The sequence below is a fragment of the Prunus persica genome, chromosome G2 (genome assembly GCF_000346465.2).
Source record: "Prunus persica cultivar Lovell chromosome G2, Prunus_persica_NCBIv2, whole genome shotgun sequence".
In the NCBI taxonomy this organism is placed as follows: Eukaryota; Viridiplantae; Streptophyta; class Magnoliopsida; order Rosales; family Rosaceae; genus Prunus; species Prunus persica.
In genome coordinates, this window is record NC_034010.1 from 18,108,934 (window position 1) to 18,126,558 (window position 17,625).

At 36.3% G+C, this 17,625-nt stretch overlaps 2 protein-coding genes across 3 annotated transcripts; one reads left to right on the forward strand and one right to left on the reverse strand.

Annotated features, from left to right (window-relative positions):
- LOC18770755 (UPF0481 protein At3g47200) lies at window positions 1,810-3,748 on the reverse strand. The gene is made up of 2 exons (XM_007204409.2): window positions 3,722-3,748; window positions 1,810-3,449 (listed from the first exon to the last, which is right to left on the reverse strand). The coding sequence occupies exon 2, from the start codon at window positions 3,245-3,247 to the stop codon at window positions 2,018-2,020; it is 1,230 nt and encodes a 409-aa protein (XP_007204471.2). The 5' UTR covers window positions 3,248-3,449; window positions 3,722-3,748; the 3' UTR covers window positions 1,810-2,017.
- Window positions 15,252-17,402, forward strand: LOC109947578. Of its 2 annotated transcripts, none has more exons than XR_002270342.1 (5): window positions 15,252-15,455; window positions 15,604-15,915; window positions 16,003-16,074; window positions 16,186-16,256; window positions 16,845-17,402. XR_002270342.1 is itself a non-coding variant. In XM_020558044.1 (5 exons), exons 1-4 carry the CDS (start codon window positions 15,276-15,278, stop codon window positions 16,231-16,233), a joined length of 609 nt encoding a protein of 202 aa, XP_020413633.1. In that variant the 5' UTR covers window positions 15,252-15,275; the 3' UTR covers window positions 16,234-16,256; window positions 16,845-17,402. The 2 variants fall into 2 exon arrangements, 1 of the variants encoding a protein (XP_020413633.1); XM_020558044.1 differs by having other exon boundaries at window positions 16,189-16,256.

The following is a 17,625-nucleotide window of genomic DNA, read 5'->3' on the forward strand; positions in this document are numbered from 1 at the left end:
TAATTTGGCACACTCAGTCCAATATAAAAAAAAGCCCATGTCAATTTTGGACAGCCATCAGCATTCTCCTTCTGATTGGGCCAAAAATTTGCAAAACCCGCCCAGCACTAGATGCCCAGAATAACAAAGCAAACTCAGGACCCAAGCAGTTTGGACTTTGCGTTTAAATTGGAATCGAGGGCCCAAATTCAAGAAAGCCTAGCCCAAGACCTGTCAAACCACGAGAATAAACTTGGGCTTCGAAAAACAGAGAGAAGAAACCAAGCCAAGCCCAAGTCAGATTTCTTAGGTTACCGAGAATAAGCCCAAAATGGAAACAACCCACGTGACTACCTGACTTTGAAAAGTCAGCAATTTCAACTGGGTTGATAAGGAGTTAATGAAGGCAGGTACTCACCAGGCAAAATTCTCCAGCCTTTTCAGTCAAAAGAAGATCAAAATCCCTTTTCTATATTTAGAAAAATTACTGCTCCAGAGCAGGCATCATTTCCAAGGGATAAGCAGGTTGTATTTTCTAAAAAAACTAACCATCACACCAGATTGAACTCTTACAAAGAGCAATTAAAAATTGAAGAAGGATTAGGTTTTCTTTCAAGAAAAGTAGGGAAGTGATTGCCTTAGAATTGACTGTTGATGGTTTATTTGCCAGAATAGATAACTTCCCTTTTTCTTTGACATTTAAAAATAAAAAGATCTTGTTTTTTAGAAAATCTGCCGCCTATTTTAAAGATTAAAAAATCTCACTCAAGCATTTCCTATAAATATGAGAGGAGGTGAACAGATCAGGAGACAGCCAAAAAATCAATTAAAAACAAAAAACTCAAAATGATCACTTGATCTCAAAAGCCTTCAAAACACTAAAGCAACCAAAAGCTCATTGAGCCACAAGAAAGAAGTTAGCTACAATTCAGAATCTCTAACTTCTGTTCAGACTTAGAGAGATAAGTCATTCAAAGCGAGATTTCTCTCGTTACAAATTTGGTTCAGCGTAAGCCAAATCAAGCAGAATTCGGGTTTTACAAATATGAAAACCTCAACAAATTTATGGAGAGTCTTGATCAAGCAGAACAGGTACCATAGTGCAGTACCAGCTCAGTAATCCTCAAGTCCAGCCACTTCTGCCCTTTGGGACTGAAGAGGTCCTAATTCTGCCCGCTCAAAAGCCTTCCAAGGCTCGAAATAGATTAAACCTTTGCCAAACTCGAACGTTGGTATCGATTTACAACTGAAACTTGATAGTTGAAGGTGTTGATAGTCCAGTCCAGCACAGACATACCCAGTCCAGCACAGACATACCCAGTCCAGCCTGGATCAGAAGCATCTATCCAAGTAGAAATGGAAGTCCAACCCTCTTTTTGTCTTTCTAGAGTTGGTTTTCCTTTTTGAGCTTTGTAAAAGGAAGTTATGTCTAAAACAGTTCACTTTCTTATCATTTATTCTGGCCAGAACTACCAGTTTTGTACTGCGAAAAATTATGAAGTCCTCACCAGTCTGAGGCAAGAAAAGAACTTGCTTGGCAGATATTCCTCACCCAAATTCACAATCGCTTCTTTAAAAATCAATAACTTGGGGCGCAAGTTATCTATTTTTAAGAAGTCTGCTAAGATTTTCATTGCTAGCAGTGGCATGCTCGCACACAAAAGAAAGTTGACTTGTTGACCAGTCAATGGTTTTCGAGATAATAGGGAATTTTACCCTACCATCACAGGAACAAATATAAAACGGGTGTACAGCTTTGAAGCTGAAAATTCAAGATCCAAGTCTTCAACTCTGAGTGCAATGAAAACAAGAGCATACTCTTTCTTTATTTAATTCTAAATGGAAATTACGTTCATTACAATCAATTCACAAGAACTGCTCTGCAGTCTTTAACAACAATAACAGAACTAATTCGTAACTCGAACTTTATGTTAAATGTATGACACTAGCTAACTTATTTGTTCAGTTCATGACTTGAAGTAATGACTGAAATTAACATTCTGTCTATTAAGAATCACGAGTTGAACGAGCATAAAGCTTACGACTTGAGAGACTTAATGGTTCCAATGACTGAGAAAACAAGGACAACAACTCCAAGTACAGTTGAACTGCCAGTCCAGAGATCCTTGAAGTAAACTCGTTTCAGGGTTGCCACATGACGGTTCCAAAAATTCTCATAGTGCTTATTAAGTTGTTCACAGATATCAAAATAGCAGGATTTATCGTCCATGATCTGCTCGCAAAGTCTATTAACCAGCTTGGCTACTGCTTCGTTGCTGCCTAGCATGTTAAGAATAACTTTGTTCTCAACCAGCAAAACCACATCATCCACAGTGTCCACCAGCTGATCCATAAGCAAGAAGTAATTGCAGATATAAGGTTTGTCTGGGTACAAAAACTGCTCCAAGGCCATGATGTTCCGAACAACGCATTCTGTCTCATCCTTGACACAAAATGGCGTAAGCTTCAAGTCCATATTTCTAAAACATGCCAAGTTGAACTTACATTTAGTGGCCTCATCTTTCTTTATGATTAAGGGTCCATCTTTAAGTGGCCTAAACTTCACCCCTGATGCCCTCAGCTTCTTTGCAGCATATATATTTTTGACAGGAGCACTATTATGTTCACAATCCATTTCTTTGTCAGGACATAGAAAATGCCTAACCAAATCGGTGAAATGTTTCGGTTTTACTCTATTCTTGAAGGATTTCCCCTCATTATAATCTTTGAAGAACTCAAAGGTAAGCTCAAGCAGGGGATCATAATCAGCAGGTTCGGCTTCGTCATCCGCAGGTTTGGCTTCGTCAATCTCTATGGAATGTTCATTGCAAGGTATCCGCCAGGAGCAAGGCAAGCAGCACGGGAGGTCATTGGTACTACGAGTCTGTTCTCGTACTTCTTTGCAGGGTTGGAAACTGCGAGAGACAGGCACAGCAAAGTCATGATATAGTTCTTGAAGAAGAGAATAAGGAAGTTGATTTTCAAACAATATCAAGTCCTGCTCTACAGCTTTCCTCAGCCATGGTGATCTCAATATATAATCATTTATATGATTTTCAGTTTCATAGAAGTTCGTTAAAAAGAGCTCGATGATGAAGCAGGCATCAACCACAATTATGTTTGCAGGGTCTACGTCGAGCTCAATGGTCCCTGCATAACAACAAAGAATATTTTCTTGACGAGTCTTGATAAATTGCTCTAGTTCATCCTTACTCTTCTTACAACGTGCAAGAAAATTCTCATAATATATCTTTTTATGGGTTTCCATGTCCTTCAGTTCTGGTTTTCCATGGTGGAAAGGGCCTATTGATAGTAATTGAGGAGTGTATGCTGCTTCATTTACTTTGCGGAGTTTGCTGGGGACCCTGTAGATACACCACTTGTCTGGCTGGTCCAACACTCGTACCTTGCCATGGCATTCTTCTTCATTCACAGTTTTCTTTGCGATCTCTGACGTAGTCTTTGTCCTTCTGAAAATGGAACTACAATCAGTAAGAAAGGAATCGATAGTCTTGAACCTCAACATTTAGCTGTAACAGATGTTCTATTAACAAATTTACAGCATTTAAATTTGTTTGATAAACTGAGCTGGTTCCTATTTTGTTTCGTATTCATAACTGTATCAGGGTGATGATTTTGGTTCTCTAAAATCTCCCTTAAATAACAATGTGGGAGAAGTAAAATTTGGAGAGGAAAATGTTGGATGAACATATTTCAGGCGATATTTTTGTTCTTTTCGCACCTTAGCGACCTCAAGCGATATTTTTGGCTTCCAGTCATGCAGAAAATTTTGGGCCTGATAAGGATAAAAGAAAGAAGTTAGAAAATATAGGTAGAGGACATTTATCCTACTAACTATTTTCCTCCAACTTAGATCATGGTAAGTGCTTTCTTGAACTACCTCACAAGTAAACACACGCACACAGGATACATACACCCGAAAAAAAATAGCTGCAGCTGTCTCTAGTTGCCGAAAACAACATATGGTAAGATGAAAGTCATACTTGCGGAGATTGAGAGACTTAGAGGTGTATAAGGTGGGAGGATGTTGGGCGTCATGTTTAGTATTATGCTTTGGCCCATTGCACTCCGCAATCTCTTCGTGTTTACTATTCTGCTTTGGACTACTGTACTCCACATTCTCGCCAACGGTCGACATCTTTTCGTCCCTTTGCTATCTATCCTTTTCTCTTTGCTATCTATCCTTTTCTGGTCATTGTTAGAAATTCAAACCATCTATAATTAGAATTACAACATTCGGTTTATAAAAATCAATTTAACGGGTTAGTGCTCTTAACTATTTGAGATATATAGGGCCCTTGCTAGATCCCAAAATCCCAGAGGGATTGTTAACTAGGAACACTCAATGATCTTTAGCAGCAAAAAGGCAAAAATAAAATAAAATAAATAAATATATAAAAAAACACAAAAAATAGTAGAAGGCAAGATATAAATAAGAAATTTATTCAAGTAAGCAATATCTCACTTACATCTGTTTTTGCAATTCCTAAACAGAAAGGAAAAAAAAATCCCATTGTTTTTTTTTTTTTTTTACATTGATTTTTCTCAACTATTTTTAAAATAATAATTTTCCTTTCTCAGTCAAAATTTTAAGTATTTGTGGCCCTTTCCAACTCTAACTCTAATAATCCCTCTACAACCAAAGTTGCCATTGACAACATTTGTAGACATAGTTTCTTCATGGAGGCTCTTTCAATACATTATCATGTTACCAAGAGAGAAAATAAAAACAATGGGAATTTTTTTGTTCTTTTATGTTTTGATAAAAAGCTAGTGGTTCAGTATGTAAAATTAACTATAAAAAAAACGAAGAAGCTGTTTTGATAATTAAAAAAGAGAGGACACATATCACTTTGTGGTTGACCCTCAACATATATGAAAATAGAAACAAATTAAAATACAGAAAAATCACTGGATCGAGTAAAGAACCTGCTGCAAGTTTAGATTATGCTGAATACGGAAACGGCAGTTGCTGAACTCAGAAGTTCTTGACTACTCCTCGATCACCACAATCTTGTTCTTGTAGGCTTCTAATCCATCGTTCTACTATTTATATTGATCACGGCATGCAAGTGTAAATTAATTAAAGTTAAACCAAGACTAAAAGAAGAGGGGATTTAAGGTTTTTTTTTAATAGAAAAACTTAACTTAAAAAAAGACTGGCGTTAAGTAAACTAACCACGTTCAATTTTGAGAGTTTTCCACAAAACACTCATGCATATGATTGGCTATCGCCAGGTGGTGGCCAGGTACCACCTAACTTCTAGTAATTCTCTCCAAAAATATATAAAATGCAGTAGTTCACACTTTGGACTTTAAAACAAAAATATATAGAATGCTGACCAAATAACGGAAACCTAATTAATTGAACTGGCTTCTGAATTTTCAGGGCAATTATTGTGATATATATAATTGCATACCTATCTGTCCCATATGGAAAAGGAAAAAAAAAAACGTATTGCCTCTGTCAATTGATATAAATAACTATAAGACTTTTTACTTTGACAAATAAAAAAAGAAGACGACTTTTTTATGTGGGTAAGGCGTAGAGAGGGAGATTGAACAATCTCATATATATATATATATATATATATATATATACAGTCCCGATTTCTTGGACCACAGGAGTCCAAGAGATTGTGGTCACCCACCGTTGGATATTAATCTAATGGTTCAAAAAAGTTTTCTAAAAGGAGTGCAAGAGTGAGTGAACCGTTGAATTTACATCCAACGGTGAGTGACCACAAATTTCTTGGACCCCTGTAGTCCAAGAGATCAGGACTGTATATATATAATATACAGAGAACTTTCATTAAGGGATCTCTTAAATAAACTTATTTGAGGGATACCCCTTGTAGGCCTCATTCCGGATTGTATTTCACTAATCCAAACCATCTATTTTGTAGATACTCATTCAAAGATCATCTCTACAAAAAATTACTTGAATCAGATATCATTTGACCACTCAATTGAGTTATTGAAATTTTAGTATTTTCTTGAAGCACCGTGGTCATTGATTTTGTAAGACATAATTGGATGTTGAAACAGGTTCCAATTTGTCTAATTTTTTGTAAATATGATCTATGAATGAAGACCTAAAAAATAGATGGTTTGGATCATTGGGAAAAAAATTGTAGGGTACCCTAAAGGGCGTCCCTCAAATAAAATTATTTGAGGGATCCCTCAATAGAAGGGGACTATATATATATATATATTATTAGCGAGATCCTAGTGTCATTAGAAGATTTACTTCCTAATATATTATGATTCTATTTATTTCCTTTTGTATAGATATTATGTAATTAGGACTTTATCTTAGTTTCCTAGTATAACCCTACTAGGGTTTGTACTCTTGTATTATAAATATCTCATTTTAGAGAATGAAATATAATATGAAAATATTCTACCCACTTTGTTTGACATGGTATTAGAGCAAACTTTTCTAGTGACCTGTTTGTTGTGCCTACCCGTATTCTAGCCCCATATTTTTTTCTCTACTTGTGCCGTGTGTGCCCCCCTAGGTTTGTGAGTTGTGTTGTCGTATTCGTGTCATTCCTGTCTTCGTGCATCTGCCTTATTTGCGCCTTTGCTGTGTTCCACTGTGCATTTTGGCTGTGTTCATACCTCTACTGTGTTCGTGCCTGTCTTCGTGCATCTGCTGTATTTGTGCCTCTATTGTGTTCCATTGTACACTCTGTCTTGATCTGTTGAATTTCTGCTGCAATCATGGGTGATAACTCTTTTGTTGGTGTTGTTGCTGCTGCTTTTGGAAATTTATGTGGTTCAGACTGTATTCCAGGTACTGGCTCCAATACTTGGATAATTGATACTGGTGCTTCTGATCATATGACTTATGATGCTACATTTTTTGATGAGTTGTCTAGTAACACTCGTGACCCATACATAACTAGTGCCAATGGCTTGCCCTCTCCAATTACTGGCGAGGTCACAATCTCTCTCACTCCTACTTTGTCCTTGTCTCGTGTGTTACTCGTTCCCAATATCTATTGTAACTTCTTGTCTGTTGGCCGATTACTTGATACACTTAATGCTTCTGCTACTTTCTATCCTACACATTGCTCTTTTCAGGATCTCAAGACTTGCAAGACGATTGGGCCTGGTAAACGGATAAGGGGGTTATATTATTTAACATTGCCTTCTGCACCAATTCGTGATCTTGTTGTTCATACTGTTCAAAGTTGCAGTGTCAAGGACAAACAACAAATTTGGTTATGGCATCGTCGCTTGGGACACCCTTCGTTCGGCTACCTTAAGCGTCTATTTTCATCTTTATTTCGCTCTTGTGATGAGTCTAGTTTTAAGTGTGAGACATCTATTTTGGCCAAGAGTCATCGCATTGTGTTTCCTTCGAGTGACAGTAAAGCTGAAAAACCTTTTGATCTAGTACATTCGGATGTATGGGGACCTGCTCGTGTGACTTCTAATGGTTTCCGTTGGTTTGTTACTTTTATTGATGACTGCACTCGCCTAACATGGGTGTATTTGATGAAGAATAAATATGATGTTGCTTCTATTCTTCCTAAATTTTGTGCCATGGTGTCTACTCAGTTTCATGATCGAGTCAAAGTGTTTCGAACTGATAATGGAGGTGAATATGTGAATAATCCCTTTACCCATTTTTTTCGTAATCAAGGCATTATCCACCAAACTACTACTTCATTCACTCCTTAGCCGAATGGTGTGTCTGAACGTAAGAATCGTCACTTACTTAAAGTTGCCCGCTCCTTTCTATTAGACATGTCTGTTCCCCATCATCTTTGGGGCCATGGTGTTTTGGCAGCAACCTATCTTATTAGCCGTACTCCTAGTCGAGTTCTTGATTTCAAGACTCCTCTCAATGTATTGTGTACCCATACTTCTCCGGTCTCTGTCTCTAAGTTGCCTTCGAAGGTGTTTGGATGTGTTGCCTACGTTTATGTCTACTCTCATCAAATGAGTAAACTGTATCCATGCGCTCTCCTCTGTGTCTTCATTGGTTATTCTACTACTCAGAAGGGTTATAAATGTTATCATCCTCCTACTCAGAAGGTGCATGTTACTTTGGATGTGGCTTTTCATGAAGAGGTACCGTATTATGTTTCTCCCTCCTCTCTAATTCAGGGGGAGAATGGGAGTAAATTGGAGAGTATCGGATTGCAAGATCTTGAACTTAGAGATGTGGGTGAGGATGATACAAATGATGATCTCGGAGAGCAAACTACCGGTCGCCAAGTAGATAGCAATTGGTCACACAGGTTTGGAGCGGGAGAGGACGCACTCTGCCTAGAAACGACCGGTCTCCTAGATGGGCACAACCGGTCACCTGACCCAATGCCTGACAATAATACACTCTACGTGGAAACGACCGGTCGCCCAGAAGATAGCGACCTGTCGCGTGGCACTGATCCGGATACACTCTGGCTTGAAACGACCGATCTCCCAGATGGGTGCCACAGGTCGTCTAGGTCAACTGATGCTATTTCGTGTGTTTCCTGCGAAGCCGAATTTGATACAATACCCCCCTCTGCCTTGCCATTGCCCCAGTCCAATGGTGATATTGAGTCAAGTGAGTTAATTTCTGATGATCTGTCTGTGTTTACTTATCAATTACCCCCACGAACTGCTCGTGGGAAACCCAAAGTACAATATTCTCATGATATACATGCCAATGTCTAAAATATCGATGATATCGAAAATATCGGTAGTCCAAAAATATGGAAATTTCGATGGAAATATCGGGATATTATCGATATTGATAAAAATTGAATAAAAACCACGGAAATTGTAAGAAAAACTTGAAAATTTGTATTGAAACTTTGGAGAATGTTTATTTAGTCAATTATCTATGAGTTTATCACAAAAAATTGGAAGGAAATGCATTGCATGATGGATTTAACTAATTTAAGTTGATTATACAGCAAGCGGGCAAACACTATGAGTGTAAAAAATATGTAATAATTAATGAAAAAAGATTAAATACACCGTAATCATTTATACATAATGATTTACTATAATATTTTACACTTTATACATTGCATGGTAAGATACATGAGTGACTTAGTATCACATAGAGTTCCTACGAGGTTCAAATTTTTCACTATCTTCATCATCTCTATGTATAGAGTAAGTATATTGTGAAGAGTAGTCATCAAACGATAAATCCCCAAAATAGTTTTGCATGTAATTGTTAACATACCACCCATATAAATATAAATATTTTAGCATATTATCACAAAAACATAAGTGATATGGTGTTTAAGGTGTTGGAGGAGTAAAATGGGAGGGGTTCATATCCCCTTTGTGCTTTTTTCTCTCCTTTTTCCCTTTTTTTTAATGACTTTTTTTTTCCTTCACATTGATATTTTCGATATTTTAGCGATATTACACCGATATTTTGACAAAATATTGTTGAAATGTGAGCAAAATTATCGACATCGATATTTTCCGATATTATCGTCGATATTGTCGATATTTATACGATATGTACATGGATATGTTCCGAAATATCCGTGATTTGAAAAAACCGAAATATCCTCGATATTTCCTCAATATTATCGATATTTCAGACTATGATACATGCCAAATCGAAATATCTCATTAGCTAGTATGTCACAACTCATCGTTTATCTAAGTAATATGCATCATATTTGTGTCAATTATGGGTGCCAACTAAGCTGCAAGATGCTCTACTTAACCCCAAATGGATGGATGCTATGAATATGGAAATGGATGCCTTAAACAAGAATAAGTCGTGGGATCTAGTTCATTTGCCACAAGGGAAGAAAGTAGTTGGATACAGATGGGTGTTTATTTTGAAGCATAAGGTTGATGGTTCCATTGATCGTTACAAGGCTAGATTGGTAGCCAAGGGTATACTCAGACATATGGAGTGGATTATCTGGAGACATTTGCTCCAATGGCAAAGCTCAATACTGTGCGTATGCTTTTATCCCTTGCTGCTAACCACGATTGACCCTTATTACAGTTTGATGTCAAAAATACATTTCTACATGGTGACCTCCAAGAAGAGATTTACATGGATCTTTCTCCTGGTATTCATGTGACCTCTAAGGAGGGTGTTGCATGTAGACCGCGGAAGTCCTTGTATGGATTGAAGCAATCTCCAAGAGCGTGGTTTGGAAGATTTGCTACATCTATGAAGAGATTTGGGTATGTGCAAAGTAATTTGCATCATACTTTGTTTCTGAAGCGCTGCAAAGGTAAATTGACAGCTTTAATAATTTATGTTGATGATATGATTGTAACTGGAGATTATTAGACTGAAATATAGAGTCTCCAGAAATATGTGGCGTTTAATTTTGAGATGAAATCATTAGGTGACTTGAAGTATTTTCTCGGGATTTAAGTTGTCAAATCTAAGCATGGTATTTTCTTGTCTCAAAGGAAGTATATTTTAGATTTACTTGCAGAAACTGGAATGTTGGATTGTAAACCAATTCATACTCCTAGTGAACAGAATCACAAGTTGGGGTTATATCCTGATCAAATTCCTACTGATAAGGAGCGCTATCAACGACTTGTAGGGAAATTAATTTATTTAGCTCATAGACGTCCTAACATTACATATGCAGTGAGTTTAGTAAGTCAGTTTATGCACTCACCTAGTGAAGACTATATGGGAGCTGTGACGCGTATTTTGAGATATCTCAAAGTAACTCCTAGCAAAGGGTTAATGTTTTCCAAGTATGGTCATACTGATGTGGAAGGATACAGAGATGCTGATTGAGTACATTCAGCTACTGATAGACGTTCTACGTTTGGGTATTTTACGTTTGTTGGTGGTAATCTTGTTACTTGGAGGAGCAAGAAACAAAAGGTGGTGTCTCGATCTAATGCTGAGGATGAGTATCGTGGGATGGCCCATGGCGTATGTGAGTTATTGTGGTTGAGGAGATTATTGAGAGATCTTGGCTTTGGACCTAAGAAACCTATGAATTTATATTGTGACAATAAGGCTACGATTGCAATTGCACATAACTCGGTGCAACATGACCGTACAAAGCATGTGGAGGTTGATCGAAATTTCATTAAAGAGAAGTTGGATGCGAAGATTGTTTCCTTCCCGTTCATCAGTTCTGAGTATCAGTTAGCCGATGTCCTTACAAAAGCTGTTTCTACCAGTAACTTCCTCAACTCACTTGACAAGTTGGGCATGTGCGACATATTTGCTTCAACTTGAGGGGAAGTGTTAGCGAGATTCTAGTGTAATTAGGAGATTTACTTCCTAATATATTATGATTCTATTTATTTCCTTTTGTATAGATATTATGTAATTAGGACTTTATCTTAATTTCCTAATATAACCCTACTAGGGTTTGTACTCTTGTATTATAAATATCTCCTTTTGGAGAATGAAATATAATCTAAAAATATTCTACCCACTTTGTTTGACATATATATATGTTAGGATCGAGGGAGACACTTTTTTATATACATTATGGCACATTTTTTATACACATTATGGCACACTTTTATGATATATATTATGGCACACTTTTATGATAGTTAGATTGAAAAGTATCCAATGGTTGAGATTTCATATAGCATTAATGTATTAATTTTCTTTTTAACAATTAATAAACATTTATTTTTGATCTAAAAATAATAATTAATTAATTAATACAAACGACCCACTAGTGTAATAATTTAAAGTATTTACTCTCTCAGACAACGTTCTGAATTCAAGTCTTAACATCCATGTAGTATGTGTGTGAGAATTTAGTATACTATCGCCCTTCTCAATAGAAAAAGTCCTCTAAAAAAAATAATAATTAATAGACATTGAAAATGACAAAATTCTAGACAGAACATACAAAAATGAGGTAAAGTAAGGCACAAATTGAGTTTCATTGAGAAAAATTGGAATACAATTAAGTTTCATGGGGCCAATCGATAATTAAGCCCTTCCAATTCTGAATCAAAAGACACCCGATCGGTTTTCTCTTATATGTGGGTTGTCTATTACGTTGCTTATCTATTCTAGCCTTCTTCTCAGTTTTCTGTAGTGCTCAATGCTCGTCTATTAACTGCTCCAATACTTGAAACTTCATGAAGCCGCGGGTTGTTACTTAATGACATGTTACCCTATTAACAGAATTTGCATTATAGTGAACATAGTGGAAACAAGGAAATAGGATCTCCATAATTTGGTTCTGTGGTTTGCTATAAAATCTGAGCCTGAGAGGCTTTGGATTATTCCTTACTCCGGTTCGGAGTAGGACAATCCCAGGTTCGATTCCCTCCAATGTAACAGAAAAATGTAAAATTGGGGCACCAAATTTTCGATGCTACAAGGATTCTGGCACTGTGGCCACATTTCCTGCAGAGTTTAGCAGACGCAGATTTTGACTTCGGGCTGGTGGCTGAATTTTGGTCTGAATCCTCCTTTTATGTCATTTGTAGAAAAGAAATTAGTGAATTTTTATTCATCTATTTGATTGAAAATGTTTTTTTTTTATAATGAAATTAGTCAGCGCACTTAACAGGCTAAACTGTGGTGGGCATACCTCAAACGTCATTTATTTTATTTTTTTTCCCTTTATTTTTTCGTGTAAGATTCATTGGAAAGATATTCATCGAAATGTGTCCAGTCCAGACACCCAGTTTTAAACTGGGTGTTGACTATCTTTCCAATGATGACATTTCGATGAGTATAGAGGCAAAAAAAAAAAAAAAACTGGGTTTTTTTTTGGTGCCAGACACCCAGTTTTTTCGCCTTTATACTCATCGAAATTCTATTTTTCACCCATAAAAAGCCCAGTTTAAAACATAAATACGAACTAGGTTATTTTGTCCAGAACAGAACATATACTCAGATTTCATCAACATCCATCTCATTCTTTGGCATTCAGTTCTAATCAGCTTTAAACACCAAAACAGTCCCAAATTTAAGATAAAACAAACTTATAATTATCCAACACACCCAACTACCAAGGCCACAAACTTGAAAGTAGATTCTTCACCTACTGTATTTGCATGTCATCAAATAACATCCGAAATCACTTATACAATCTCACTTCAATCAATGTACACTGTACTAAAATTCCAGCAGCAAGTATGGCAAACAAATCCTACCTTAACAGCTCCAAAGTAATCCTCAACCTTCAATGAGCTGCCTAGTAGTCACTAACTCAGAAAGAGAAAATTTTCGAAACTTAACCAAATCCAAGAATGGTTTACCTTATCTTGTAGAGCTCGTTCATACGATCCTAAAGGCGAAAGCAGCGCAAGAATTGGAGTTGTAGAATGAAAGTTATGGTAGAAAGAAGTTTGAAGGAGAAAGAAGGGAGAGAATGGGTTTGTGGAAAGAGAGTCGTGAAGTAGGAGCTGAACTGGAACCTCATCCTTCAAAGGCTTGGTGTATATTTGACCTTGCGTCAGGGAAAGTGGCTGAAACTCGTGAAGAGAAACTCGAGAAACTTGTTTCCCCCTGTTTTTTCCTCTTTCGAATCACCAACACACACATGGGGAAAGAAGAGATCAACACCTGTCCTTTCAATCCCATTCCAGCGACACCTACGCTAAGCTGGCTCAAGTGGTCAACATTCAACATGACACGTGTCCCTTACCTGGCCCAAGGATAGTCGCAGGATCAGATTACCAGTTAAAGATCTGACGCCCAATATTTAGCCACACCATTTCTTGATTATCAATACTCCTACATCTCCAAAAATTCACCGAAAATTCAGTCGAGTTCTGAAATTTTTTTCGAAAAATATGACGAACTCATAAATACATGTACTTTCCTTTAATTACATCCAAAAAAATTTCTTCAAAATTCTACAAAAAGTTTTCAAACACCATAAAATTTCCAAGGTCTCACAAACATGATCTTTATTTGGCATCTATGCTATACCTAATAATGAATCAAAAGCAAATTGACAATAACAGAGAAAAAGAAGAAGCAGTAACAAGCAAATAAATGTACCTTGCGTTGCATTACAAGAGCAATCTCTCTTGCATCAATTTCTCCTATGCCACTCATTTCTACAATGGAATATTGTTATACTAATTTTATTTGTATCTCAATTTTTATTTTTCCTTTCTTTCTCCATCTCCTTCCACTAAAACCTGAAAACTGGCTCTCGAGTTCTAAAATGATAACAATTACAAAAGGAAGAACCTATATACATGAGCATTATTTACGTTTTGTACTCAGAAAGAAAATTGGGGAGGCACTTATATATAAATTTGGGCGATAAAGTCGATGATGGGATTAAATAAGTTTATTTAACTACAGACAAGTCGTTCACATGTTTCATCTAAATTTACAAATACCACACATACAGCTGTTACGAAACTGAAAAGGTAGCTGAAGCAACTTATCAATTTTCATGTCATTTCACGTGATCAAATATTCTAAAATTGATTTTTAATGTGCACTTCCCCGTGCATCAAGAGGCTTTTAAATAAGTTTAGCTAGATAAAGAAATTTTGTAAAATACCTTTAAGTCCATTGTTTTAACGAGATTATTTGAAGTTTGTCGAACTGTAAATAAATGCTTAACTAATTCTGCGTGAATACACAAAGGAAATGCATGCTTAATTTTTCTTTTTAAACACTATACGTCACGGTCTTAATATCATAAGATTTCATGTCATATAATATTTTGCATTTAACTATTTCTTAAAGAAGAAATCTTACAAATTGATAATTACAAAATTCATGCGTCGAGTTGTTTTTTTTTTTTTTTGGTGGTCGAAGTTTCAATTCATTGCAATCCCTCCAAAAGGGTAGAGAACAGTAAAAACAAAGCCAGGCAAAAACACATGCCATAAAAATAACAGGAAACAAAATTATGGTCACCTAAAAAAATTTAAGCATGCATTTCCTTTGTGTATTCACGCAGAATTAGTTAAGCATTTGTTTACAATTTGACAAACTTCAAAATAATCTCGTTAAACAATGGACTTAAAGGTATTTTACAAAATTTCTTTATCTAGCTAAACTTATTTGAAAGCCTCTTGATGCACGGGGAAGTGCACATTAAAAATCAAATTTAGAATATTTGATCACGTGAAATGACATAAAAATTGATAAGTTGCTTCAGTTACCTTTTCAGTTTCGTAACAGCTATATGTGTGGTCTTTGTAAATTCAGATGAAACATGTGAACGACTTGTCAGTAGCTAAACAAACTTATTTAATCCCATCATCGACTTTATCGCCCAAATTTATATATAAGTGCCTCCCCAAATTTCTTTCCTAGTACAAAACGTAAATATTGCTCATGTATATAGGTTCTTCCTTTTGTAATGGTTATCGTTTTAGAACTTGAGAGCCCCTTTTTAGGTTTTAGTGGAAGGAGATGGAGAAAGAAGGAGAAAATAAAAATTGAGATACAAGTAAAATTAGTAAAAGAATATTCCATTGTAGAAATGAATGGCATGGGAGAAATTTATGCAAGAGAGATTGCTCTTGTAATGCAGCGCAAGGTACATTTATTTGCCTGTTACTTGCTTCTTTTTTTCTTAGTTATTGTGAATTTGCTCTTGATTCATTATTAAATTTAGCATAAATGCCAAATAAACACCATGTTTGTGACACTTTGGAAATTTTATGGTGTTTTAAAACTATTTGTAGAATTTTGGAGAAAATATTTTGGATGTGATTACGAATAGGAAAAAACAGGGGGAAACAAGTTTCTCGAGTTTCTCTTCACGAGTTTCAGCCACTTTCCCTGACGCAAGGTCGGGGTCGTTGCGAATAGGACAAATATACACAATGCCTTTGAAGGATGAGGTTCCAGTTCAGCTCCTACTTCACGACTCTCTTTCCAGAAACCCATTCTCTCCCTTCTTTCTCCTTCAAACTTCTTTCTACCAAAATTCTACAACTCCAATTCTTGCACCGCTGTCGCCTTTAGGATCGTATGAACGAGCTCTACAAGATAAGGTAAACCATTCTTGGATTTGGTTAAGTTTCGAAAATTTTCTCTTTCTGAGTTAGTGACTGATTAAGCTTTAATCTTTTGTTTCCAAGTGTGGTTTGGGAGAATGGTGGTCACTACTAGGCAGCTCATTGAAGGTTGAGGATTACTTTGGAGCTGTTAAGGTAAGATTTGTTTGCCATACTTGCTGCTGGAATTCTAGTATACAATTTACATTGATTTAAGTGAGATTGTGTAAGTGATTTCGGATGTTATTTGATTACATGCAAATACAGTAGGTGAAGAATCTACCTTGGGCTGAACCTACAGAGAACTCAGTGTAATTTTGGGTTGAAATGGAAGTTGGGTAAGTTTCTACTTTCCAGTTTGTGGCCTTGGTAGTTGGGTGTGTTGGATAATTATGAGTTTGTTGAGGGGATAATAGTCATTTTATCTTAAATTTGGGACTGTTTTGGTGTTTAAAGCTGATTAGAACTGAATGCCAAAGAATGAGATGGATGTTGATGAAATCTGAGTATGTGTTCTGTTCTGGACAAAATGATCTAGTTCGTATTTATGTTTTAAACTGGGTTTTTTATGGGTGAAAAATAGACATTTCAATGAGTATAAAGGCAAAAAAACTGTGTCTGGCAACAAAAAAAAAAACCCAGTTTTATTTTGTTTTTGCGTTTATTATATTCATCGAAATGTCATCGTTGGAAAGATAGTCAACACCCAGTTTAAAACTGGGTGTCTGGACTGGACACGTTTTGATGACTATCTTTCCAATGAATCTTACCCGAAACAATAAAGGGAAAAAAATAAAATAAATGACGTTTGAGGTATAGATGCCCACCACAGTTTAGCCTGTTAAGTGCGCTGACTAATTTCATTATAAAAAAAGACATTTTCAATTAAATAGATGAATACAAATTCACTAATTTCTTTTCTACAGATGACATGAAAGGAGGATTCAGACCAAAATTCAGCCTCCAGCCCGAAGTGAAAATCTGCGTCTGCTAAACTCTGCAGGAAATGTGGCCACATTGCCAGAATCCTTTGTAGTATCTAAAATTTGGTGCCCCAATTTTACATTTTTTTGTTACATTGGAGGGAATCGAACCTGGGATTGTCCTAATCCGAACCCGGTTAAGGAATAATCCAAAGCCTCTCGGGCTCAGATTTTATAGCAAACCACAGAACCAAATTATGGAGATCCTATTTCCTTGTTTCCACTATGTTCACTATAATGCAAATTCTGTTAATAGGGTAACATGTCATTATGTAACAACCCGCGGCTTCATGAAGTTTCAAGTATTGGAGCAGATGATAGACGAGCATTGAGCACTACAGAAAACTGAGAAGAAGGCTAGAATAGATGAGCAACGTAATAGACAACCCACATATAAGAGAAAACCGATCGAGTGTCTTTTGATTCAGAATTGGAAGGGCTTAATTATTGATTGGCCCCATGAAACTTAATTGTATTCTCATTTTTCTCAATGAAACTCAATTTGTGTTACTTTGTCTCCTGAAACTCAATTTGTGTCTTTACTACCTCATTTCCGTATGTTCCGTCTAGAGTTTTGTCATTTTCAATGTCTAGTACATTTATGCTATACGCAATCTCATCCATTGGATACTCTTCAATCTAACGATCATAAAAGTTTGCCGTAATGTGTATCAAAAATGTGTGTCCCCAGATTCATGTACCCTCTCTACCCCTTACCCACATA

Coding starts and splice junctions, on each gene's coding strand:
- LOC18770755 (XM_007204409.2), bottom strand. CDS start 3,247: ATGGAAACCCATAAAAAGATATATTATGAGAATTTTCTTGCACGTTGT.
- LOC109947578 (XM_020558044.1), top strand. CDS start 15,276: ATGGTTATCGTTTTAGAACTTGAGAGCCCCTTTTTAGGTTTTAGTGGA. Junction 15,916..16,002: donor AACGAGCTCTACAAGATAAG/GTAAACCATTCT, acceptor TTTGTTTCCAAG/TGTGGTTTGGGAGAATGGTG. Junction 16,075..16,188: donor ATTACTTTGGAGCTGTTAAG/GTAAGATTTGTT, acceptor CAAATACAGTAG/GTGAAGAATCTACCTTGGGC.